This window comes from Lissotriton helveticus, chromosome 12 (assembly GCF_964261635.1).
Source record: "Lissotriton helveticus chromosome 12, aLisHel1.1, whole genome shotgun sequence".
In the NCBI taxonomy this organism is placed as follows: domain Eukaryota; kingdom Metazoa; phylum Chordata; class Amphibia; order Caudata; family Salamandridae; genus Lissotriton; species Lissotriton helveticus.
Window position 1 is genome coordinate 143,940,320 of NC_136073.1, and position 25,654 is coordinate 143,965,973.

The 25,654-nt window shown below is 41.8% G+C and overlaps 1 protein-coding gene across 2 annotated transcripts in view; it reads right to left on the reverse strand.

Moving 5' to 3' along the window:
* LOC144798489 (hydroperoxide isomerase ALOXE3-like) overlaps positions 1 to 25,654 on the reverse strand; it is a 228,390-nt gene that overhangs the window by 90,096 nt on the left and 112,640 nt on the right. For both annotated transcript variants that reach the window (XM_078669390.1, XM_078669391.1), the window contains exon 3: positions 3,691 to 3,775. In XM_078669390.1, the coding sequence (XP_078525516.1) occupies positions 3,691 to 3,775 (85 nt within the window). The remainder of the gene's footprint in view (positions 1 to 3,690; positions 3,776 to 25,654) is intronic.

Here is a 25,654-nt window from a genome sequence, read left to right on the forward strand (position 1 = left end):
AGTTATTTATATACTCCAACACTCTCATATACTGCATTTCACATATGCAGTTACTTACACATGTACCACTGAGACATCCATTTATTTACAAACACACCCATACCCACACTGACCCACCCATACAACCCTTCACAGATGCACTCTTGAACACATACACCCAGTGAAACACCCACTCACACATCTATGCACATATATATATATATATATAACATATTTAAAGTTTACAGAAACCCACAATCACTGGATGATGTCATCAGTGATGTCCTTTGAGATGTCACAAATAACATTTTAAAATACTTAGAAATTCACTTAAAAAGCAAAGTTGTCAGGGATGTCATAATTAGGAAATAGAATTAAAAAAAACCTTAGAAATTCACCGAAAAAAAACAAAGGTTACAGAGAAGTTATAGCTAGGTTCACATTTCACTCATACAACACCAGTGAAATTCAGCAGTTATAATTAAGGGTGGGCGCAAAATCCGTTCCGCCCGCGGATTTTGCAGATTTTCGGCAATTTCGCGATCCGCGAATCTTGCGAAATTGCCGAAAAATGTGCAAATCCTCTCACGGGCGGATTTTGGGCAGTTGAGTAGAGGTATCGCACAAACCGGTGGCGTCTTCTTGGATAAATATGAAGGGCAGGGTTCATTCTGGCACGATGCTCCTGTCACAAAAATTAAACCTCAACAGGAAGCACTTACAGATATAAATAAAGAAGGTTCCCGAGTTGAAGCTCAAATTCAGTAACGCATTCATTAGCCCAAAAACAATTGTGAGCTTTGTCCAGGCAGGGCAGGTGTGCTTTCTCCCCATATCTACCGTCGAACATGAGCTGTGATGCTGGATAGAGGCCTTTGCAACCTTCACTTTCAGTGCAATCTCCGTGCAGTTCCTGTGACCAGGGACTTCTTTCTCCTCATGTGCTGTTCTTATCGGTCTCTGACCTTTTATACACACAAGAGGCATGTGAACTTGCATAGAAGCCCCGCTCTTTGGCCCCACCCACACACTAGTGGTGTCCATCGTTTTCCCACCCTGACCTACTATGATGGACACATCGCTGGGCAGGTGTGCTTTCTCCCCGCATCTACCGTCGAACAGAAACTGTGATGCCTGATGGAGGCCTCTGCATCCTTGACTTTCACAAGTGCAATCCCTGTGCAGTTCCTGTGACCAGGGGCTTCTTTCTCCTCATCTGCTGCTCTGATTGGTCTCTGACCTTTTATACACACAAGAGGCATGTGAACTCGCATAGAAGCCCCGCTTTTTGGCCCCGCCCAGACACTAGTGGTGTGCACCGTTTTCCCACCCTGACCCACTATGATGGATAGCTCACTCAAGGGAACCCGGCACTGGGCAGGTGTGCTTTCTCCCCGTATCTACCATCGAAAAGTAGCTGTGCTGCCTGATGGAGGCCTCTGCATCCTTTACTTTCACGAGGGCAATCCTCGTGCAGTTCCTGTGAGCAGGGGATTCTTTCTCCTCATCTGCTCTGATCGATCTCTGACCATTTATACTCACAAGAGGCATGTGAACTTGCATAGAAGCCCCGCTCTTTGGCCCCGCCCACACACTAGTGGTGTGCAGTGTTTTCCTGCCCTGACCCACTATGATGGACAGCTCACTCAAGGGACCCCGGCGCTGGGCAGGTGTGCTTTCTCCCCATATCTACAGTCGAAAATTAGCTGTGATGCTGGATAAAGGCCTTTGCATCCTTCACTTTCACGAGCGCAATCCCCGTGCAGTTCCTGTGTCCATGAGCTTTTTTCTCCTCATCTGCTGCTCTGATCGGTCTCTGAACTTTTATTCAGACAAAAGGCATGTGAACTCGCATAGAAGCCCCATTATTTGGCCCCACCCACCCACTAGAGGTGTGCACCGTCTTCCCGCTTTTTACCCACTATGATGGACAGCTCACCCAAGGGAACCATGCACCCTTCGGCGCGATGGCATAGTAACACACACATGGTCACTGGAGACAACTCTTCTGGCCCTTTTGCAGCTGCAGTGTTGGAAAAGAACTATAGATTTACCCAACAAGCTACCACTTACTGTTAGCCAGTAGAAACAGTAATTTGTGCAAATCCGTGAGTTCGCGGATTTTTTGCGAACTCGTGGATTTTTGTGCCAATTTGCATAAATTTGCGCACCACAAATGCGCAAAATTTGCCCATACTTAGTTATAATTACCTGAGGTAACTATAACTTATTCCTCCGCAATGCACTTCTAATGACCTCACATATTACATCATGGTCAGTGACATCACTCATTCAACATCATCAGAGCAATACTCTCTGCATACCATAGCTGGCTGTATCAGGTGGCCACCTGAAAAGCTGGGGCCCTAGGTGAGCGCCCACTTTGCCCATGCCTTAAAATGACTTTGGGTGGTTGCTGGTTGAAGACGGATGTGCCTGTGTAGGGTCAATGGTACCCACCAGGTAATTACGTGAGGCAGCGCATAGAGTACGCTGAAGAGCACTGGATGCTGTTGTTTAATTATATCTGCATCTCATTTCCACACATTAAAGTGGTTGGAGGAGCTGTTGTTTAATTATATCTGCATCTCATTTCCACACATTAAAGTGGTTGGAGGAGCTGTAAAATGCATAATTAATGTTGTTAGTGTGCTGATGCAGACACTAGCGCTAAAACACATTAATGTAACACCAGATGTTTGGTACTTGCAAGGTATGAATAGCCACATAGTTTTCAAATATTGCACCAGTACTGAAACAGCTGTCTTTTAAAATGTTCTATTACACAGGCCTCAACAGGGACCAGGGTCAGACTGGGGCAGAACATAGGTCCAAATTGAAATTGGCACCCTTTCGCGAATCAGATAGCTAAAAGTGGCCCACATTTACAATTCTTGGCAGTTTTAAACTTGCAAAGACAGGCCCTACAGATGTTTTGCAAATTATGGGAAACTGTATTCATTTGCATTTTCTGCATGCAATATGTTTGAAAATCAGAGATAAACAAAAAAACATAAAAACAGACCCACAAACATCCCTCCAAAAAATAGCCCACACATGACCTCTCAGTCCAGATTGCCCTAAAGGTAAGTGTGACCCTGACAGGGGCATTTGCCTCAGACGGACCTATCCATTATGTATGTATTGTTATATCAATGTTGAGGTTGAGGTGCTTATTATAGCACAAAGCTTACTGGAGAGAGTGCTGATCACTGAGGCAAGTGCCAAAGGGTATGTTTTGGAAAATGTTCCCAAAGAGGAAAAGGGAAATTTGGTACGTAAGGTGTGATATTATGGGGTGAGATCTCCACCATCACCCTTGTATTTTATTTGTAGGATTGCAGTGCCCCTTAAATGTTTCTACTATGGATAGCGCTTCTGAAACTCTATACACATTGATCAGTGGGAAACATGAAAATGTAAGGGGGGGCGACTCATACAATGAAAACAACCTGAGTTCGTGTTGTATAGTTAATCATATCACCCACAGAGTAAACAGTTCAATACCACAGATTATCAATGTTCAGAAAACAAACCTTCCCTTAAATACTACTGGCTAAATTATAAATTACTTATGTTAGTTTGTCTGTATAAATGGTCATTATTAAAGTGCTGGCAGTATGTCCTATAAACTACAGGGAGGCATATTTTTGTATCTCAGTTGTAAATGTTTTAGCGCTATATAAGTTCACATAACATAGAGTAACTCACCTGTATGTATCTCGTCTCACTTTCAGCTCATTCTCCCTCTGCTTCAGGAGAAGGGAGTTGTGAACTTCTGCAGAGGCCAGGGTAGCTGTTCCAAAAGGTAAAATGAAGAGGGATGTTCAGAGAAGTCTCTCATTGAAGAAATGAAAATTATCACAGGAAAACAACGAAATGCCAAGAGTTAGAATGCAATGCCTAGCAAATGTAAGAAAGAAGACCTGATTCAGGTGATGTTAACTTGCTCCAGGTAGAGACAAATAGGACTAACAGGCAACACATTTGAAGTTGCCCAAGGACTAGTTGTGGTACATTTCCCTTCTATAAGGTGTTCATGCTTAGTTTGGTTACTAGCTTTCTGACAACCTCCTTGGGAATAAAAACCACAAAGGATACCTTTTGACTCTGAAAATATATTTCTCCTTGATCCTCCGAACCTCCATACAACCCACTCTACACAGACTCTATCCTCTTCATACAAGGATAACAAATTCTTCAGTGGTATCAATTTACAGATCCCCCTACAACAAAAACCTATTCCAGTGCTTCAAATGGACCCTAATATGGAGTTGACAAGAGCTCTGGTCCTACCACATAGGACTACTGCAACATCAGCTTTGCTAGATTCTGAAACCCCTATTGCCAATCTATAGACCCAGGTAGTTTAGATTATTATTGAATTCCAACAAATGTTGAGACATCAAACTCTCCCTGAATGTTCTGCATAGGCTACCAGATGAATTCTCTACCAAATCCAAGGTGATATAGAGTCCATGAATCCAAGTGGAGCAAAAACCTGGAACACTTGCAGAAACTAGCCCTACACTGCTCTTCAACCACAAATCTGATCATCATCCACCCTACGGATGTATTAATGACTATTTAAGAGCATGAAACATGTCAACAAATCTAGGGCAGTGCAGTAACCCCGATTGTGGAGGACCATCAACCCAGTGACCAGGATATTTGCTTTTACTAATTCCAAAGTAGAACATTTAATGACTTTCCGATATTGGATCTAATGGAAGGGTTATTTACTCAGCCAGGCATTCAATGTTCCTAGGTGAACCAAGAGAACAAACCGGCCTTCATTCAACAACTTTCAGGGTTTCCCAAGACACAGTTTGTTGTCATCGTTTTGAGGAACAAGACCTATTTTCAACTTTAGTGGTTCTTCTCCCAAACTCTTTGCCTATTGCAGTCACTTTTGATGAGGCACTCATTTACTTTCTTTCACAGATAGGTTTGAAAAGACGCTTCCAATGTAATTTTTGGTCTGAAATGACAGGATTCATTTTTAAGTGTATTTGATTGACTATCGAGTTCACGTGTTCTTCACGGGAAAGTCAGTCACAAGCAACCACAGAAAGACAAGAATTTGTGGTATTAAAGAAGTTTGACCACTGCAGCCGATCTTAATAACTTTTTAGGTGCTGGTAGATTTTCACTGCTCCAACAATCAAGCCAAAAAATATAAAATATACTGTACATGTTTTACACGCATCAAATTCAGCCTTTTCCTTCAGGGTATAGAGGCTTCGATAAGTTACTTAAATATGGAAACCATGCAAAAAATCTCCAGAGATATTTATTAAATAGAGACAAACGAATGCAATATGATGGGCTTGACATGCCGTATAAAACAAACAAAAAGAATAAAACAATTCGTTTATAAGCAATGTCCAATACGTTCTTCCTTGGACACTGGTTGCAGTATAACAAAACATATAGTATAATTTATGGAGTAACTGGACCCCACTATCAATTCATGGGGGAGTTGTAACAAAGATTTTAAAATCTATACACCAGAATTCATATTCAAGTGAAGGTCTACAGGGGATATCAGAAAAGATTGGTGTGTGCGAATAAATTATCAACCATGGGGTAAACATTCACTCAATGCTTATTTACAAATGTATTAACTCCTTCGCTCCAAGACTTTTTTTTGCTATTTGGGGTAGTTCGTGCTTAGGCCCTGTAACATTTTGACCACATAAGGTATCCATGCCAAATTTGTATCCTTTTCTTCCAACATGATGGGGATTCTAAAGGTACCCAGGGTTGGTGCATTACCCTTGAGGGGACCCAGAAATAATCCAAAATACAGCTAAGTTATTATTGGGTGGGAATATGGGAAAAAAAGGTCTACAGATGAAAGCGTATGGTTTCCCTGCAAATGTTATCAAAAAAGAGGTTGCGGTGCTGAAATCACCATATTCCCAGCTTTCAAACACAAGCAGACTTTTGTCAGAAAACCAACATATTTTACACAGTTTTGGCATTTTTTTGGGACGTAGCCAATGTTTGCTATTTTTTGTGCTTTCAACCTCCTTCCAGTTAATGGTAGAAATAGTATGAAAACAATAATGGCTCCTGGAAAGCTATATATTTTAGAAAAGTAGACACAATTCTGAATTCAGCAAGGGGTAATTAGCGTAGATACCATGTTTCTTGGAAGACTTTGGGGAATTCGGGGGGGTGGAATTTTTAGGATGCACACACATTCAAGAAATTTCCACCACAGAAATGTGAGGAAAATGTGTTTTGTTTTTTTTACAAATTTTGAGGTTAGCAAGGGATTCTGGGTAACAGAACCCGACAAGAGCCAGAAAAATCACCCCACCCTGGATTTCCCTGGGTGTCTAGTTTTCAAAAATGTATAGGTTTTCTAGGTTTCCCTAGGTGTCGGCAGAGCTAGGGTTCAAAACCTACAGCTAGGCACTTGCAAAAAAGGGTCAGTTTTCACTGTGAAAATGTGGTGTGTCCACATTGCATTTTGGGCCGTTTCCTGTCGTGGGCACTAGGCCTACCCACACAAGTGAGGTACCATTGTACTTGAAAGACTTTGGGAAATGCGGGGTGGGTGGAATTTTGTGGATCCACGCAGATTGGAGAACTTTCAACCACAGAAATGTGAGGAAGATGTGTTTTTTTAAAAAACATATTTTGAGGTTTACAAGGTTAACAGAATCTGGTCAAAGCCAGTCAAGTCACCACATCCTGGATTCCCTGGGTGTCTCGTTTAAAAAAATTTATAGGTTTGCTAGTTTTCCCAAGGTACCGGTTTAGCAGGGTTCAAAATCTACAGCTAGGCACATTGTAAAACAAAGGTCTGTTTTCACTGTGAAAATGTGGTGTGTGCACGTTGCGTTTTGGGCCCTTTCCTGGTGCGGGCACTAGGCTTACCCATACAAGTGAGGCACCATAGTTCTCGGAAGACTTTGGGGAATGTGGGATGGGATGATTTTGTGGATATGCGCAGATTTCAGAACTTTCCATCACAGAAATGTGATGAACATGTGTTTTTTTTACAAAGTTTGAGGTTTGCAAGGGATTCTGGGTAACAGAACCAAGTGAGAGCCACGCAAGTCACCGAATCCTGGATTTCCCTGGGTGTCTTGTTTTCAGAAATATAGGTTTGCTAGGTTTCCTTGGGTGCCAGCTGCGCTAGGAGCCAAAATCCAGAGGTAGGCACATTCTGCAAAAATGTCTGTCTCTTGTGGGCTTTCTGCCACCCTGGGGAGGGGAGAAATCGGGGGCTATTGCCCTGATATGCCCCCAAGGGGGACAGAATGACCACCTCTTTTGTTTGGGTGGGTGGGGAAATTGGGATGGCCATTCTGGGCAGCCCCAACCCCTATGTATAAAAAAAGCAAGCATAATCACTGCCACCTCGTGGGCTGATCAGGGGCTACCGCCCCAATGTGCCTCCTGGGGGGGACATAAAGACAGTGGCATCTTTTTTTGACATTTCCATTGTGGGCAGCACCCACTCCTGAATTTTGAAAAACATTTACCCTTGGCGCCTAGTAGACTTTCTGCCCCCTAATGGGGCAGATAAGGGGCTATTGCCCCCATCTGCCTCCCAGCGGGTGGGGGCATTTGAATGCCCATTCTGGGCAGAAGTCACCCGAACATATATATAAAATAAAAATCCCTGGGGTCTAGTGGGATTTCAGCCCCCCAGTGTGGCAGATCAGGGTCTATTGCCCCATCTTCCTCTTGAGGGGGGCAGAAAGCCATATTCCTTCTTTGGGGGGGTTGGGTGGGGGCTTAGGCATGCCCATTCTGGCCAGGCCCCCACCCCAGGTGTATGAAAAAATCCCTGACATCTCGGGTGCTTTCTGCCCCCCACGGGGGCAGGTTGGGAGATATTGCCCCATCTGCCTCTCAGGAGGGGCAGAAACACTGAAGCAATTCTTCTTCTGGGTGGGGGTATTTGAATGCCCATTCTGGGTATCCCCCACTACTACATATATATATAAAAAAGAATCCCTGGGGCCTAGTGGGCTTTCTGCCCCCCTGGGGGCAGATCAAGGGGTATTGCCCCATCTGCCTCCTGGGGGAGGGCTGAAAATCGTATTCTTTCTTTGGGGGCTACGGTGGGGGCTATGGCATGAGCATTCTGGTCAGCCCCCACCCCTGGCACATGAAAAAAATCCCTGGAGTCTAAGATGCTTTCTGCCCCCTCTGGGGGCAGATTGGGGGCTACTGCCCCATCTGCCCCAAGGGGGGCAGAAAGACTGTCTGGGGAAAGTAAATGGGGGGGACCAAAGGCCCTTGCCCAAGGGACCGCTCCCCCCTCCCTGGTGGCTAGTGGTTGGATCCCTGCTTGTGGATCGCCCTCCTGGGGTGATCCCCAAGCATGGTTTCATTAGGGAAGGATACAGTTGGAAAGGGGAGATACTCCCCTTTCTAACAATACCTCTCCCAAGTGTTTCGGTGCTCAGGGCTAAGATTGCCTCACAAGCACTGAAACATTCAAAGTGAAACTAAGTTTCAGTTTTGTTTTCAGTCTAATGACGACAGCGCACCATGCGCGCAATCGTCATTAGACTGAAAACGTGTGAAGGGCCTCTGGAGATTGGGGAAGCTCTTCCCCACCTCCTGAGGCCCCTCCAAAAAATGGAAAAATCTCTGCTGTTTGCAGCAGAGGGATTTTGTGCCCCCGTCCTCAGGACGGATTGGTTGCGTCATGAGCAAAGGAGCACTGGTGCTCATGACGGAACCATTCAGTCATGAGCACCAAAGGGGTTAAAGTGTTAGGCATTACTTCTAAATTACCTTTCGCACCCAAACTCAAAATTGACCATGAGGAGCGAATACTATGGCGCCATGCAATGGCTGGAAGGATTTCATAAGGAAAATAAGAAAAAGTTGTATCCTACTTTATGGGACGTGAAGAATAATCTTATAAATCAAATTTGTGCTTGTGAAAGGGCCGTGACAATAAAATGATACTCTTTAAATGGCAGTACAATAAACAATTTGTTTGGGAGTTAGGGATTACAAATAAATACACTTGGCTCATTCTATGAAATACAAGTAAGTGCAAGCTTTACCAATAAAACATTATTGAGTTTAAATGAGGAATAAAGGTTGACAATGTGGGTTAAAGCACCAGTCCTCAGCACACGAGGAGATGAATAAGCAAAGGTCAAAAGTTTCACTTCCGCTCCAACTTACAGTCGGATTGCATGGAATGTTGACCTAGCAAGCATACTCGCCTGCAGATAACTATTTACTACAAACGCGAACAATTAAGGATACGTAATACACTGTTATATTACCGAACAGGAGACTAATTGGAATATTTGTTAACTTTAGACATCACCTTAGGGAACCTTCAAGATTACAAAGAGATATAAATAGGAGACACAACTTGATATTGACAGCTAAACAACCTACACGGCGGAAATGGGTAACATATGACTCCGATTCCATCCTGTATAGACATTGATACATATAATGGGGGATTTGAATTGAATTAAGTTATTTAAAGATACATTTAAAATAACCCTGGGTATAAAACTCCACTCCGCTTGTGGAGTTTGCTGATTTTTGCCAACTCCACGTTCCGCGTAGAACGTGTTGTTACCAAAAACTCTGCGCACCGCACTGGAGCTGAGTTTTTTTTTTAGTTTGTGTCCTCAAAATGCATCTTTGTGCATGCAGGAGCAACTTACCGGTATGCCTGCGCTTATCGACGAGATTTCCCATCCATTTGCGAGTGCCACGAGATTTGGTAGCCGGCCTAACGGTCTTATGAGAGTGTGCGATAGCGAGCATGTCATACAGGTGCGCCATTGGGCTTCCAGCGGATGTTTGTGAAGATCGTGATCCCGAACACACAATCTGAAACAGAATCTCTATCTCTCAAGCATTATCAAAACATTATTGAAATGATTTGGATTAAAAAATAATCCTCAGATTGACATTTGGCTGTACTTTTTTGTGGATGGTGTCCTTTTTCTTTTTTTACATTTTGTTTAAGAGGAAGGAAGTGCCCCAGAGTCTCTAACTTCCTCTTCCCGTCCTGTGGGCTACTCCCAGTGCTTTACTAGTACATAGTAGATGGCGGAACCTTCATAGAAATGCACCTGATACATAAATTGTCAATGTCATAATTTTTCTCCTATCTAAACCCTTGGGCGGAGATTATGTGCACACCGATACGTCACCTGCCAACACAGTGACAGTTCTAACCAGAACTTTACACATGAATTGAATACAAGCACAGGTGCACCATAAATTACAAAGTGCTAAAATAACACAATTATTACAAAAGCACAGATAGTAATGTCCAGAAGTCTGGTTGGTTTGGATGATTTATTTGTCAAAAATAGAATGAAAATGAACAGCCGACGCGTTTCGTCCCGGATGGGACTTCTTCAGGGCTGTATTTACAAAAAGAAAAAGACATATACATTCCATTAAAACCTTGGACCATTAAGTAACTCAGCCGAGCAAAAAAATAGTCACAATTGTAAAAGACATTTTACAAAAATGTCATGCAGAAAGCAATTTTAGTTTCTTACGTTTCTGAATTTGTCCATACAGTGAAACCCCAATTATACACATGTAACCATAAGTTTAAGGTACAGTATTTTAGAAAGTGAAAATAATTCATAGAACGAACATACAATATGGACGGATACTTGTTTAGAATTGCATTTTTAGAAATAGTCTCACGGATTGGGTAGTGAGTAAAGCAGAAATAACTGTACATTGCTGAACTGTAGGGAAAAGAAAAATTAACAAGTGAGATGAGAAAAATTGACAAGTGAGATAGCATGTGGTCACCACTAACATGAATAGTCAAACAATACACCTACCGAGAAACGTATATCAACTCCTTGGTGGTACGAGAAGGCCAGAGGGTAACAATCCGTATCGTAATTACTGTTCCAAACTGAGAAAAACGGGAAAATTGAAAAATAAGATTTAAAGGGAAGAAGTTCTGTTTGGAAAACAACTGACAAGCAACAATGTTTTGCCAGAAATAAAGAGAAAAATGTCAAGAGGACAAGGTGAAGGGCCAATTTGGGGCAGGGGGGGGAAGTAAAAATGTGGGATGGTGAGGCATCAGTAAATATCTTTCCTAATGTTCTCAAACGAGTATAACAAGCATTAACAGGACTTACTGTTAAAGTATGTAAAGTATAGGAGTCTTCTGGTAATTTAGATCCTATGAAGTCATATGTTCAGCTGGGCTAAAATTTGTACTCTAAAAATTAGGAGATACAAAAAATCTGTGAAAGATCTAGATAGTTCATATTGGATATGGACAACTGAGACAAATTCTCTTATTTAAGGGGCTACTCTAAGAGCTAATAATGAGTAAGTTAATAATACGGTTAATACAAGGTGCTCGTTGCATAGGGATTGTGAATGTTATTATGAGACTATGGCTTACCTAAACACAAGCTATCAATAATGAGATAAAGTTTAATCTCAGTCCAAATATGAATGAATGTAAATAGGGTGCACCAATCATGAGATGTGCACCTCAATCTGAATAAGAGAGAAACAATAATTTGTATTAAAAAACTGAAAACCTGAAGCGAATGAGATAGATAGCACAGAGGGAAATAATGATGTAGAAACAGAATCACCTGTGAGGGTCCAATTGAACCTTTCTATCTGTGATAGTGTGGTGTACAAACCATTTCTCTATATTTCTCCACCAAATTACTGAAAAAATAAAAATAAAAGAGAATGAATAAAAATACATGATTCAACATAAAAAACAACAAATAAAGATTTTGAGCAATATTGTTCCCAAAGAAGAAAACCGATTGGTATTTTAGACGATATATTGAACTCCCATTGGGAAGAATGTTGAGACAAAGCAGAATTGGAAAAGCGCCTGAAACCAACTACAAAACATAGTTGACATGCTATGTCTTTGTTATAAATATATTCTGGAATGATTATTCCTGCCTCCTAAACATTCAAGGGTAATGTGGGGGAATAACTAAAAAGAATTTTCACAAGGATGAAATCAATGGAAAGAGAAGAAAAAAAAACGAATAGATTGAAATGGACCTAAGGAAAGATCTTATAACTAACAGTCCTATGTCGATAGCAAAGGGAAAACCGAGTTTTGCAGGTTTACTCACCGTACGAAGAATAAACGTTGGAGAAAGAAGCCCAGACGTGGTGTCCTCTCAGTCCGTATAGCGCCTGATGGAAAGGACCCATGTCCGGGCTCCCATATATACCCCATATAATTGTTTAAATGTGTTCACCTGTGAGATACAGAGTTGCGCTTCCAATGGGAAAAGTAACGTACTACGGCAGCCATATTGGAGTGGTGTCAATAGGCTATCCCTAGGTAGTAGAATACTGGACGGTAACTTTCAGACGTCCTAACAATTATAGACACTAATGTGTACATATATACAGGCTAATCACAGAAGGCGTCTATTAAATATATACTAATGTGGCATAATGTCATATGTAAAAAACGTGATCTTAGTATCCCTTAGGGCTAAAGACCACAGCGGCCATGTTGGAGCAGTAACCGAACGCTAATTCGAAAATCCGTGATTGTCCACGGCCATGTTCAAATGGAGCACGCGGCAAGATTTGTCAATTAGATCATGTATTTTTAAAAGAAAAAATCAACTATCAAAAATAGAACAACCCCCCGACTGGTAATGATAAATCCAAATTAATTTTGAATTTAAAAAAACGGAAATAAGATGAAATCGAGAAATAAGCCTACGATAAATGGATGAAAATGGTAGAAAGACTACCATATAGTGGCGTACCGAATCAAACACACTCGATTCTGGATAAAATATCCATGATTTATAAAATCTCAAGAGAGGCAGTGCCGTAAATAATAATCATGTAAATAGTGATGTGTAATTGTCGACAGTGGTAGACTATGTCCATACTTCACTTGTCAAGAGGGAAAGAGGAGGCGAAAGAAGAAAGGAAACTGAGATATCATGTGAATATCATGAGGAAGAATGGACTATATAACATGAAGGAGAGTGGACTATATCCATATATGTATCTAATTTACATTTGGTGTTGTATATATTGTATTTAAAGAAGACAGAGTTTCTTTCATTTATAACCAATTTCTTCATCAATACGATGTATTTTAGCAAGTCTGTATGATTTGCAGAAACTAAATTTCTTAGCTACGTATCAATCATTTCATTGATATAATGTATTTAAATGGTCTATATCACATACATTGGTAACTGAATGAAAAGAATGACCCACCGCCCTATATAGTTATAAGAATCAGTGAATTAAACGGTTGGATGTATCACATAGAAGAAACCTGTGTACATTTGAACAGTTACAATAGATGGTGTACATAAGCAGTATGCAAAACAGTATAGACATCATCCTAGAGCAACAATCTGAAGAATGTGAATTAAACCTCCTAGATTCATAATGAGCAATTCACGTCAAGAAATGGTGTAATTCATCATCGAAATTATGGCCAAATTCCAACGTTCTCAATCTGCAAATCCACATCGCTTCCTTCTTGCGTAGGGCTAATAGCCTATTTTACCCCCTGGGGTTTACTGGGATATGATCTATACCCAAAAACCAAATGGTATCACTGGGTAGATGTTTTTCTTGCATATGATGCGACATCGCATATTTAAAGTCCCCATTCCTGTGTGCCCTAACGTGTTCCTGTATTCTGATTTTGAGTGCCCTCTTAGTGCTACCCACATAAATTTGATCACATGGGCATCCAAGTATGTACACCACATAAGGGGTATTGCAATTTATATAGTGATCAATTTTATACCAGTGTGTGGTGTTGAAACAGAAGTCTTTTGTTTTGTCTTTACCAAGGCCACACATATTGCACCCCCTACAGGTATAAAAACCTGTTAGCTTGTTCTTAAGCCAATCCACCCCTTTCTCTCTCGTAATGTAACTAGGGCAGAGGATATTTCTCAAGTTGGGTCCACGTTTATATGTGATCCTGGGTTTCGCTGGTATGATTCCTTGTAAGCTGGGTATAGAGGTAAGCAAATGCCAGTGCTTACGTAGAGTATTATAGACTCTCGCACTCTCGTCAGTGTAAGGTGTAACAAGTGCAATCGATGGGAACTTGGTCTTCCTCTTCTTGGTTTGCAATAGAGTTGATTCCCAAGGGACCTCATTGATTCTTTTAAGTGCTTTGTTTAGAATTTGGGGAAATAACCTCTGTCGGGACGAAACGCGTCGGCTGTTCATTTTCATTCTATTTTTGACAAATAAATCATCCAAACCAACCAGATTCTGGACATTACTATCTGTGCGTTTGTAATAATTGTGTTATTTTAGCACTTTGTAATTTATGGTGCACCTGTGCTTGTATTCTACTCCCAGTGCTTTGTTTATCTCCTGTTCACTTCTCATTTATATTTGGAGCTCAAACGATTACTCTTTGTGGCTGCTGCATAATATATCATTGGATTTGAGGACTTTTGAATTTGAGATTTCCCAAGTAAGTTGGAAAATAATATTGTTTATTTGATTAGGGCATTGCGCCTACATTTGTTTGTACTTTTCATCCTTTTTTTAAATTTATTGTGGAGGGCGGCCAGTAGTTTCAGTAGGGGCTTAATTGTTTCTTTGTAAGTCATTTTTCATCTTTTGTAAAGGAAACATCTTGCACAGTTCACAAAATGTTCTCCAACTTTGATAATTAGTTTCCAATACTTATTTAATTCACTAGCCCAGTAGTCTGCCAATAGGCCTTTCAGTCAGTAGGTCCAGAGCTACTCATGGGTGCATGAAACAACTGTTTCTGTGGTGTCTATTGAGTATAAACATTATTTAGGGCATGAATGATATTGGATCCAATTGCAAAATTCGTTTTTTTTGGTATTTCACTTTTTTTGTATGTGTTGAGTAAATGCCTTTGTTGGATTTGTGTTGTTATTGTGTAACTCGTAAATCTTTTTTTAGCCCTCTGGATGTTTGTTTTTTGGCATTGTTGCATTAAAGCTGTGTTGTTTAGCATGCCTCCTTTGTCCGGCCAGTGTGTGAATGTGTTTGTAATAGTGGGCCAGCATTTGCCTTGGCCAAGCCTCTGTGGCTATGGGCCATTTTGTAAAGTCTGAGTCACTATAGGCCGGCTTGAGTTCATTGTTTTCCAGGCCTCCTGCTTGTTATGAGTGACCATGCAGCTGGTGGCCATTTTGTGGTGGTAATCATTGTGCTTTATGCTTTTGCCATTGGCCTGCATGTCTTTCCTTTGTTCCTCTTGGATTATTGCTTCCATCCCTTGTCAGCTGCAGCTCCATGAATGCTGCATCACATGTGATGCATAATGCCAAACTGGTTCGATTACATTTTTATTTTTGTTGTTGTTCTTCTTCTTTCCTATCCGTCCGGAGTATACACAGTACACCATGAAAGGCCTTTTTGTTAAAGTCACACAAATGGCTACACTGTTGTTATGATTTTTTAATAACTGAGGCGATAACATTTTCTAATAACACTAACAAGTTTGACCACACACACTAAGTAATATATTTATATTTGTTTGTTTGTGCTAGTAGTAATTGAACCACAACAATGAATGCCGTGTTTCACTGATGTTCTTCTTGCTTCTTTGCTTTTAGGTGCACAAAAGAGGAGGAGACAACATTACCCATTTTACTGCCAGACAGAAGTCCTGCTGCACACGATGTCACGTGGCGTGTGACCACAGATATCTCTTCAACTTGTGCAACTGCGTGCTGCTGAGATCTTGAAGATGACCCCAAAGAAAGGTACCAGTTCCAGTGCCAGTGACAGCGAGAAGAATGCACTGCCACTTATTACCAAGAAGACCGATTTGTCACCCAAGACCTTTTTTTGGGGGGAAAAATTGCACCTTCAGCAGCAGCGTCTGTAGAGCAAGCTGGGAGCAGCACCCCACATAAATAGACCCACCCCACCAACCTAGACCCAAGCCTACGTCTGTCACAGAGGCATCCAGTCTAATCATGAGTCCAATGCAGATGAGCAATGATTTTGAAATTGACTTATCGCAAAGTAGTACCCAATCCACACTAAGGCGACTTAGATACGTGGGCAACAACAGTCACAACAAAAGCCACAACCATTGCCCCCAATATTAGTTGTTCCTCCAGAAGTAGGGGCAGTTCAGGAAATCGAGCTTCCTGCAGAGAAAGAAGAGCAAGCCACTGTTTCAGAAGATCCACTGTCTTCCAGAACCCCAGCAAGGAAAACGAGGGTTAGTCCATCGAGTTCTTCTGAAACGCCCCTTCTGATGATCTAGATGCCACTTGGAAGATACCAGCTCAGTCTGAGAGTAGGACGCACCACAAGACAAGGCTAGGGAAAAGGAAGTTTCCCGAAAGCCTTAAAGTTTTGAAGGTAGATGTAGAAGAGGAGGATTATAAAGACGAGCCAGTCATCATCATGGACCTTAGTCCCATCCCAGAGGAGACCGACATTACCCCATCCCAAATTTCTTCGAGTGATGTGGCATGTATACCGCCAACACAGATACCATCAACACCAGCTCCAACTTCCATATTTGCAAAGGCCCGTCAGCGACCTACATCTAACACAACCGCCTCAGTAAAAGTTGGTTGGGGTACTGCAGAGAGTTAAACTCCATTCCCACCTACCAGTTCATCCAGCATTGCAAGTGGAACCAGCAGCACCAGAAAGTTCACCTCCTCAGTTTGGGACTTCTTTTCGGTTAGCGAGAAGGAGGTGAACATTGAAATATGCTCCATTTGTTGACAAGGTGTTAGTCGGGGTGAGCTAGGTACAAACTATGGTACCGGGGGCCAAACAACCCATCTGAAAAAACACCACTTGATCCAGTGGGAGGCGCACCTTAGCGGCCAGAAATCTGCACCCATTCTTGTTGGTGGGGTTGAAGAAGTAGAAGATCTGATCACGGTGAAAGGTAAACAAGAGGAGGCATTTTCTCTGGTACACAAAGTAGCCCTCTCCCAATCAGTGCAGTGGTACTGCCCACATCCTAATCAGCAACATTGCAGTGGCACCAGAGTCAGGCTGGTACACTAAGGGGTCCCAGGCAAGAGAGTACCACCAAGAAAAACGTGTGTTGAGCCTGCATCAGTGGCACCAGAAAAAAATTAATTCAGGCTACCATTTTCAGCATGTTTAGGTCGGAGGGGCAGTACAAACGTAACCACCCAACGGCACGTTTGTACAACGCGAAGCTGGCTAAAATATTAGTGCTGGACCTCCTCCATTTTTCTTTTGTGGAAGGGATGGGGTTTCTTAAATTTGTGAAAGAAATCTGCCCAAAATGGAAGGTTTCCAGCCAGTCCTATTACCCCAGAGTTGCTCTTTCAGCACTACATCACGACGTGCTCGAATTGCTTGGACAAGCTTTGCAGCAGAATGCAGTTCACACTATCCACCTGACAACAGACATTAGGACCAGTAGCCAAGCCACTGATTACATGTGCATCACTGCACAATGGATCTCTTTTGTGGGGTTTAGAGAAAAGAAATCTGCAGCAGGTATTGTTGACACTGCTGAGATTTTTAATGCCACTCAGAAACATGCACCTGTAGCCATGTTCGCCATGGAGAGATCTCATATTCCTGCAAACATTTTGGAAGACTTTAACAGCAAGGTCTTTGAATGCCTGCGACCAAGAGGGCTTAACATTGATTTTTTTGCCACGGAAAATGGCAGTAATACAGTTAAGGCCATGGCCGATGGTGGCTATTTCAGGGTCCTGTGTTTTGTGTACTGCATTAACATCATTGTTCAAGACTTTTCAAAAAAATAAGACCGAGCCAGCAACTTACTGACCACCTGCAGAAGAATCTGCACATATTGCAGCCATTCTTTTAAAGCCCAGAAGCAGCTGAGGATCATTCAATGTGAGCATAGAATGCCAGTTAAAGCGCTCATCCAGGAGGTGCCAACATGTTGAGGCTCAACTTATTACATGCTTGAATGTCTGTTTGAGCAGTACAGACCAATCAATGAATATGTTGTGCAAAGAGGGGAGGCTACTGTGAAAGTCAGAATCAATGAGATTTTGAGCATTTCACACGTGAAGGTACCAAGGAGGACTGTGCTATGGGCCAAGCTATCCCATTGTTGCACCTGCTTCAGGAACAGCTGAAGGGGGTTTCTGCAATGTATGCAGGTGTAGAGGGAAAAAAAGAAGCATATGAGTTGGTGGAGAGCCTAACACTTCACTTATCTGAAAATCCAAGGGTACAAAGCGGCATTGTGTCATGCAACAATTACATTTGTGCCACACTTCTGGATCCATGGTACAAAGCAGTACTGAACACATTGTTTCCTTTTCCAGACAGGGATGTTGCCAACTACAAAACTTGGATAGCTGTGCCAGCCAATAGCTTAGAAAAAGAACGGCCGGGAATTAGAGGCCCACTATGCCAGGTCACAACAAGTTCTTCAGGAAAGCCAGCATCAAGTTCAACTGCAGAGCCTGAGGGCAGCGTGGTTGGCTCACAGCAGCCAAAACCACCATCAACACAAAGAACAACATCCACAAGAACAAGAGCATTAGCCCCACCAATATCGGCAGAGGAATGGTTTCTACAGCAAGGGCTTGTTAGGTCCAATGCTGAGGCTAAAGCAAGAGAGGCTGAGCAAAGTGGAACACCCATGAGCATTTAGCGGATGGTCCAGGCCTATCTGGAAGACCTAACAGAGGTCTACATTGATCAAAACCCATTGCTGTATTGGTATGGGAAAAGGCACCAACTGCCAGTGCTCAGCAGGCTGGCGATAAACTATCTGGCTTGCCCTGTAGCAAGTGTCTCTTCTGAGCGTGTCTTCAGTGCTGCTGGTGCCGTTATGACAGTGAGAAGGACCAGTCTCTTGCCCCAAAAGGTGGAGAAGTTAACCATGATCAAAATGAATCAGCACTGTATACCATTGGATTATACCATACCTGAAGTAGCACAGCAGGTAGATGATGATGACGGCAACTTGGGTCATGGAAGTAGTGTGTTAGATGACATACTTTTGGGTGAACCACCAGAGTTTGAGGATGAGCTCTACTTCCCTGACAACAACTAGGCTTTTGCCTTGTTATTTCCTTTCTTGCTTTGACTCCCCCAAAGAAGCCCCCCAAAAAGATACAGCGAAAGAATATTATTTACTTTCATTATTTGGGTGTGTCACTGTCTGTCTGGTTCGAATCACAACAAATCAATCACCACAGTTTTATTATTTTATTGCTGGATGGGAGTTGCAACTGTGTGCAGCCAGTTAGGAGGTTAGTCCACTCCTCCGAGTCCTGATGCAGTCCTGACTCACCCTAAATCCATTTTCCTCAAGCCAGACATTGGATGGAGAACAGTAAAGGAAATGTGAAATGTGTGCCTGCCTCGTCGAGTCCCTCCAATAAACCAGACTATATTTATCATCCATTCCGAGCCTAGAGGGACTGCACCATAATAAGAACAATTTGGCATGCATTGGACGATGACTCTGACTGATTGGTGTTTGTGTTGTTGTTGTGCATGGTGTCTACTAGCATTTAATTTTCAGACAAAAAAGTGACTCATGTCAATGTTTCCTTTTCTTAGTACACTACAGAGTTGGACACCATGATGACCATACCATACTCGCAGTAAGTCAGTAGGATTTAGATGATGATGGAACAAATAACTCGGGGCATTCCATGAAGTGGCCTAAAAGGTCAACAACACCACCAGACCTACATGTCTGTATAGTGGTACAGGTGAGTGTAGTGGTATGACTGACAGCGGTGCATTGATTTAATTACTTAATTTGAAAAATGCTATGTTGCTGTGAATATGTGCAGAAGTGCTGTCTGGCTCAAAAAATTCAAAGCTAAGTGAAGGTTGTGTGGGTGCCGCGGGCCTGCTCCTGTTTTGTTGTTGTAGGTTAATGCTGTAAACAGAGTAGACATGATTTAGCCATGCCACCTCTGAAAGTTTTTTTGTTGTACTCCTCCTTAATTTACGCAGTTTAACTTTACTTTTCTCCTTGTATTTTCAATATCCCTTTTGTTTTAACATCTACAGTTACAGGCCGGACTTTACTCTGTGCTATACTGGGAAAAACAACTCACACTTACCTTACCAATCCGCATCTGCCAGGCAGGCACCCAAGATTGATGGACGGAGCATCCATGGAAGGAAGGACCAAAGAGGAATGCCGAGATGCAACTCCCAATTTGACCATAACATAGTTATAGTATAATTAATTAATTTGATTCATTTTTCTCTTCAATCATTACAACTGTGTGTGTTGTTGTTTATTATGTTTGCTTATATTTGACTCCTACAGATATTTTTTTATTTTCTTTGCTAGCATTAAAAGGAAGCCAGTACAACAGCAGAACATAAAATGAATATAACATGGAGCTCTCTGGGAGCAGGCAGGCAAGGCAATCACTTAAAAATAAGAATAATTAATAATATACATCTGCCCTGTAATACTAGTCTAGTAATACTCATCATCAAGTCATCATCATGCATGCATTTCCTTTGTCTCCCTTAACAGATTTATGATGGTCGCCTGCCAAGATTAATGTTTTGTCCATGTGTGATGTTTGTCTTTGTCAAATCTATTCCTCAAACCCCCCTTCCCAACTATTCTTCAAACCCCAACCCTCTTTCCCCGGGCTGTGTGATTTATTTTGAGGTGTGACTAAATTCAATTTACACCAATTATTGATCACACATTTTCTGGGGGGAATGTGGTGCAAGCAACGCTAACTCAAGGCAGAGCGAAGATCTTCTTCTTCTTGCCCACCGATGCTTAGTATTCACAAGTATTTTTTCTTTTTCCAAAGGAAAATAATCCCTCATAATTAACTGCCGGCATCGATTCATCATCCTTCCACTACTAAAGGTTATGCTTGTCCTCTTCATGGGTCAAGTCAACTTCAGTTTATAACTTGTACTAGGCTATCCCTGCCACCATTATGTTTTATTTTACTTTAGCATTGCTTATCATCCTCATGGTTTCTTGTTTGCCAGTCTTCTTTTGTACTGTACTTCTACTACTCATTCAAGAGTCTCCTTCAGTTGACTGAATCTCATTTTCTTTTTTTGCAAATGCTACTGTCAGTGTCTACTACTACTACCACCACCACCATGGCATCTTGAGAAACTAAACCATCGTCACAATGCAGCAATCGCTTTGCCTAAGTATTAATAAACATCAATCACAGGTAAGTGAAGAAGTTTGGCGAGGCATAATTAATAATATATAAATTAATTCATTATTTCACACACCCACACCCTTCAGAGTCCAGTTGTAGACTGTATAGACTAGGAGCAGAGACTGAAAACACTAGTAGGACAAGTCACAAGTGAGGGTACTGCATCTATCTGTTGGTCTGTTACACTATCAGCAGTTTATTATCTCAATCAAAAACTGGCTGCGGCCCTGAAGCAGCAAAGGAAACCGTGTAAAGTAAAAGAGTAACCCCCCTCAAAACATTTACATAGTATGTAAAGTACGTATGAATAATGGAAAAACCCACAACACCTCACCCACCCCTCTTGCTAACTCCAACCAAAGTACAAAGATAAGAGTCCAATCCAATGTCCACTCCAATTCCCAATTCCCACCCACCCAAAAACATGTTTAAAAGGTGCAAGGCAACAGGCCTCTAGTGGCAGGTTAGCCGGTTACTCTCCAGGAAGGACATTTATCCGCTCCTCTAGGTGCGCCACCCGGAGGAGCATGTGGTGCTTGAATGCTCTACAATTCCATCCACGGAGGGGGCAGCAGTTTTCAATGAAGTGGGGCAGGCAGTTGCCAGACCTTGGCACCCTACCACTGGGGGGGCCTGGCTGGGGCCCGGGCATTGTAGGAGGCTGCAGCTGCTTCTGCCTGCTCCTCCTCCTTTTTTAGAGACATCAGCAGCCGATATTCTGTGTAGATGGCCTCCTGCTTCCGGCACCAGACCATGGCCGCTAACTCCTTCCTGTTTGGTTGTCAAGGAGTAGCTATATCAAGAAATAAAAAAGATAATTGTAACATTACTCTTAGCAAAACAGCTACACATAATGAATTGTACACATAGTGGCACAGTAGCACTAGCAAGCACAGTACATAAGCATTTGTGGCATCCTCTCACTTCCTCAGCCTTTAACATTTGTGGGAATTTCAGGCATTACTACTACTAGGGACTATGAAGTAGACAAGTATTTCTCTTTTCTCTCACTTGTTTAGCTAAATTAACTTTATAGGCATGCCAGCTCAGTCAGCTTGTGCCCTAGAAAGACATACTTGTGTCACAGAGTCACTTTATTTTTTATTTAATACTGTCTGCAGGTGGGGCAGCTGTAGTCTACAACTACACAATTACCTTATTTTTCTATTATGGCCATATCAATGGCAATTGCTCAATTTCAATTTCACCCTGACTACTACAACAAGGAAGATGATATCTGATCCAAATGATCATTGATTATATATGGGACGACGTGAAATGTGTAAACATGCAGCCGATAAGCCACCTATTGTAAGCTGCCACAGTCGAAAAAGAAATAGGTAGGGAGAGGGCCTCGGAATTGGAGGGAGGTGCTTGATAATGTTAGGGTATGGGTACATACATACACAATATGTATGCTGTGCTTGCAAACTACTGTGAGTCAAGAGAGTATTTGGAAATACAACCTTGAATCAAAAACCTTGAAAACAAAATGTCCTTGTTTCTCTTCCCAGCAATTTTTCCATATATCTTTGCATTGCTCTTCCTGCATTATATATTTTTAATTCTAATGTTATTATTCTATTCTCCTTCACGTTGCTACTGTCTCTGGCACAGTTTATTTTTCTTTTGCATTGTCTTTATCCAGTGACAGTCTCCACCTATGCTATGATGATTGAATACCATCCAGGCACCCATCCATTCAAAGTAAACATGGCTATCATTCTTTTTAATCTCTCAACAAACCTTTCACCAACAACATACATTTGTAGTCTTATTTTAAACCACCACCCATGCGTCCTTCCTTGCTTGCCTTTGAGTTTGACCTGTGAAACCCCCCAGCGGTTTGTTCCTATCACCCGTACAGTTTCATCCACCAAGGCAGGCATCCTTTCTATCACCTTCTACCCATCCTTCAGCCACACATGCATCCGATTCCTATCAGCCACCTATGCATCCCATGCATCCTTCCTGCCAGTCATATATTACATATTGCCCGCCCTACCTCCTTCCATCCTTCTTTCCCTTTTCATTTCATCCATCAAGGTCGTATGACTCTTAATCTTCTTCATAAAACATTCCCAGCTGAGTTGCAGTCAGAAAGAAGAGGCCGTTAGTTATTTAACTCCTGCCGCTAATGCTATTGCTAATGCTATGTAAAGGGTGTCTTCTTCAACCGTTGTTCACAACAACGTAGGCTCTCCCAACAGTACAGTGTGTGCACTCTTGCAGCAACTGTGTAACTATTGTCAACAAGTAAGGAATATAAGTACAACTTACCACCTCCCACCACTGCTGCTGGCTCACCCACAACTGCAGCAGCTGCCGCATTTGCTCCATCCTGGCTGGAGTCGCCTGCCCAACACTGGTGGTCGGTACGCCTAGAAAAAACATTAAACATTTTTTAGATGCCATATATGCCTCCCCCTATTTAGTTTTTTTTACTAGCAAGATTAAAAAAATATACAAATTACAATACATAGATATATATACCACATACATGACTAGTACAAACTGGGTACTAGAGTAGAGTAGAGTAGACAGTAGTATGTGATATCATATCAAAAATAGTAAAATATCTGGTTGGGCATCACTGGCTACAGCTATAGCTGTATTTGAGTTTTAAAACTTTTTAAAATAAAGAGTGGCCAACTGGGCAAGCTACAGACAGACTAATTGTAGTACAGAGTCAGCGGCAGTTAGATTGATGTAAAAAAAAAGCAGATACTAGAAAAAAATATAACTAAGTAGGTAGGTAATGCAGGGATAACAAGAATTTAGAAAAAGATAGATCGAAAAAGATTTTAAAAAAGAAATAATAGTTCAGAAAAAAATAAGGAGCAGTAAATGTTAGGGAAATATAATGACTAATATTAACAACAGAAGAATTTACTGGGGCCGCCCACAGAGCCCTTGGTAGAGGAGCAATCTTGGCCCTGGGAGGCATCTCCAGCTCCCGCCTCAGATGACCCCGTCATCTTCTTGTCCCTGGATGCTGATCATGTAAGGTATAATAAAGAGACAAAAATTGATTGGTGGGAAACAAATTAAAAACTCTGAAAATATTTGCAATAAAATTGACCTATCTAATTGGATCGACTAGTAGTAGTATCTTGGACGGTATACTTATTATTAATTAATCCAATGTTCTATTCCGATTCCAGGATCCTAAACCTGTAAGTACCACCTAGCCTAGCCTTCCTATTCCAGAGACATTGGAAATGAATTGGCAGAAAATATTTTTGCTTCTTCTAAGTTTTAATCGTCTTCGAAACATCAATGAATCAACCCCCTTTAATGAGCCAATTGTTCACTAAGTCTGCATTTCCATTTATTTTAGTCCTCAAAAATCCATAGATGGATGCATGCATATTGCATACACCAAACAAAGAACAAAAGGTTCTACTGGAGTCTGCAGCACATGACGGAGGACGCATGATGCCACGGACCACTAAAAAATTATGAACTAATACTAAGTAACTAAACTACCTAACTACCACTACTATCTTAGTGACAGGATAAATTAAATGAGTTTCTCTAGCATTACCTAAATTACGAGTGCAAAGTTATAAACAAGTAAGATTAGTAGCGCCGAGCACCTGTTTAGTGTCTAGAATAACAATCACATAATAGAAGATTTTTAAATGAAACTTACCTGCATGTAAGCAGCAGCATTATTGCTATGTGTGAAAAACATAATATTTCCAATAACACAGAACAGAACACACAATACTACTATAATTAGCTACTCACCAAGCCCCATGACCTAAACACCTAGCAGGTCCTGCCCCTGGTCCAAGATGTCGGACCACCGGTGAGTCAGCTGGTTGTGGGTGCGCCAGACCTCAGAGCAGCAAATCAATGTTCAGTGCACCCTCGCTCACTGGCGGTGATGATCCTAGGTAGCGTAACCATAGTCAGGTCTGTCACCTGCTGCCAAGGTTTTTTTTTTTTTTTTTGGATTATAAACTTTTATTAACATCCAAGCATTCATACACGGCAGTGCGCCTACAACCATACAAGGCCGGCAGCGATACACCTGTAGCAGGGCATTACGAGGCAGTGAACTCCCATATCCAGGGAGTGTAGCGAAGTTCAATCAATAGCTAGTACACACAAGATAAAAGACATTAATCTCAAACCAGTACCTGAGGGGGGTAAATGAGGATAATATACAATCACGCATGCGTAATAGGACAGAACAGAGTCAGGAGAATACAGCCGTAGTCTGGAATGTAGGGGGATAGAGGCATTTCATATTAGTGAAAGAACAATGCAGTTCCATCAGAGGCTGGGATGCAGGTAGGTAGAAAAAGCAGAGTAGTCAGGGAGGCCAAGTCCATGCAGTGGCGCCAAACAGTACCTGTGGAGGGAGAACATTGATGCAAGACATGCTACCAACATTTCAAAGGCAATGCAGCAAACAAGAAATATATAGCTTTTTTTGGAGAGAGGATTCTATATCGGGTACATCCCAAACACTGTAACAGGCCTCCAATAGATTTTACCCTGCCCAGGCCAAACGGTGTGAAATGAAA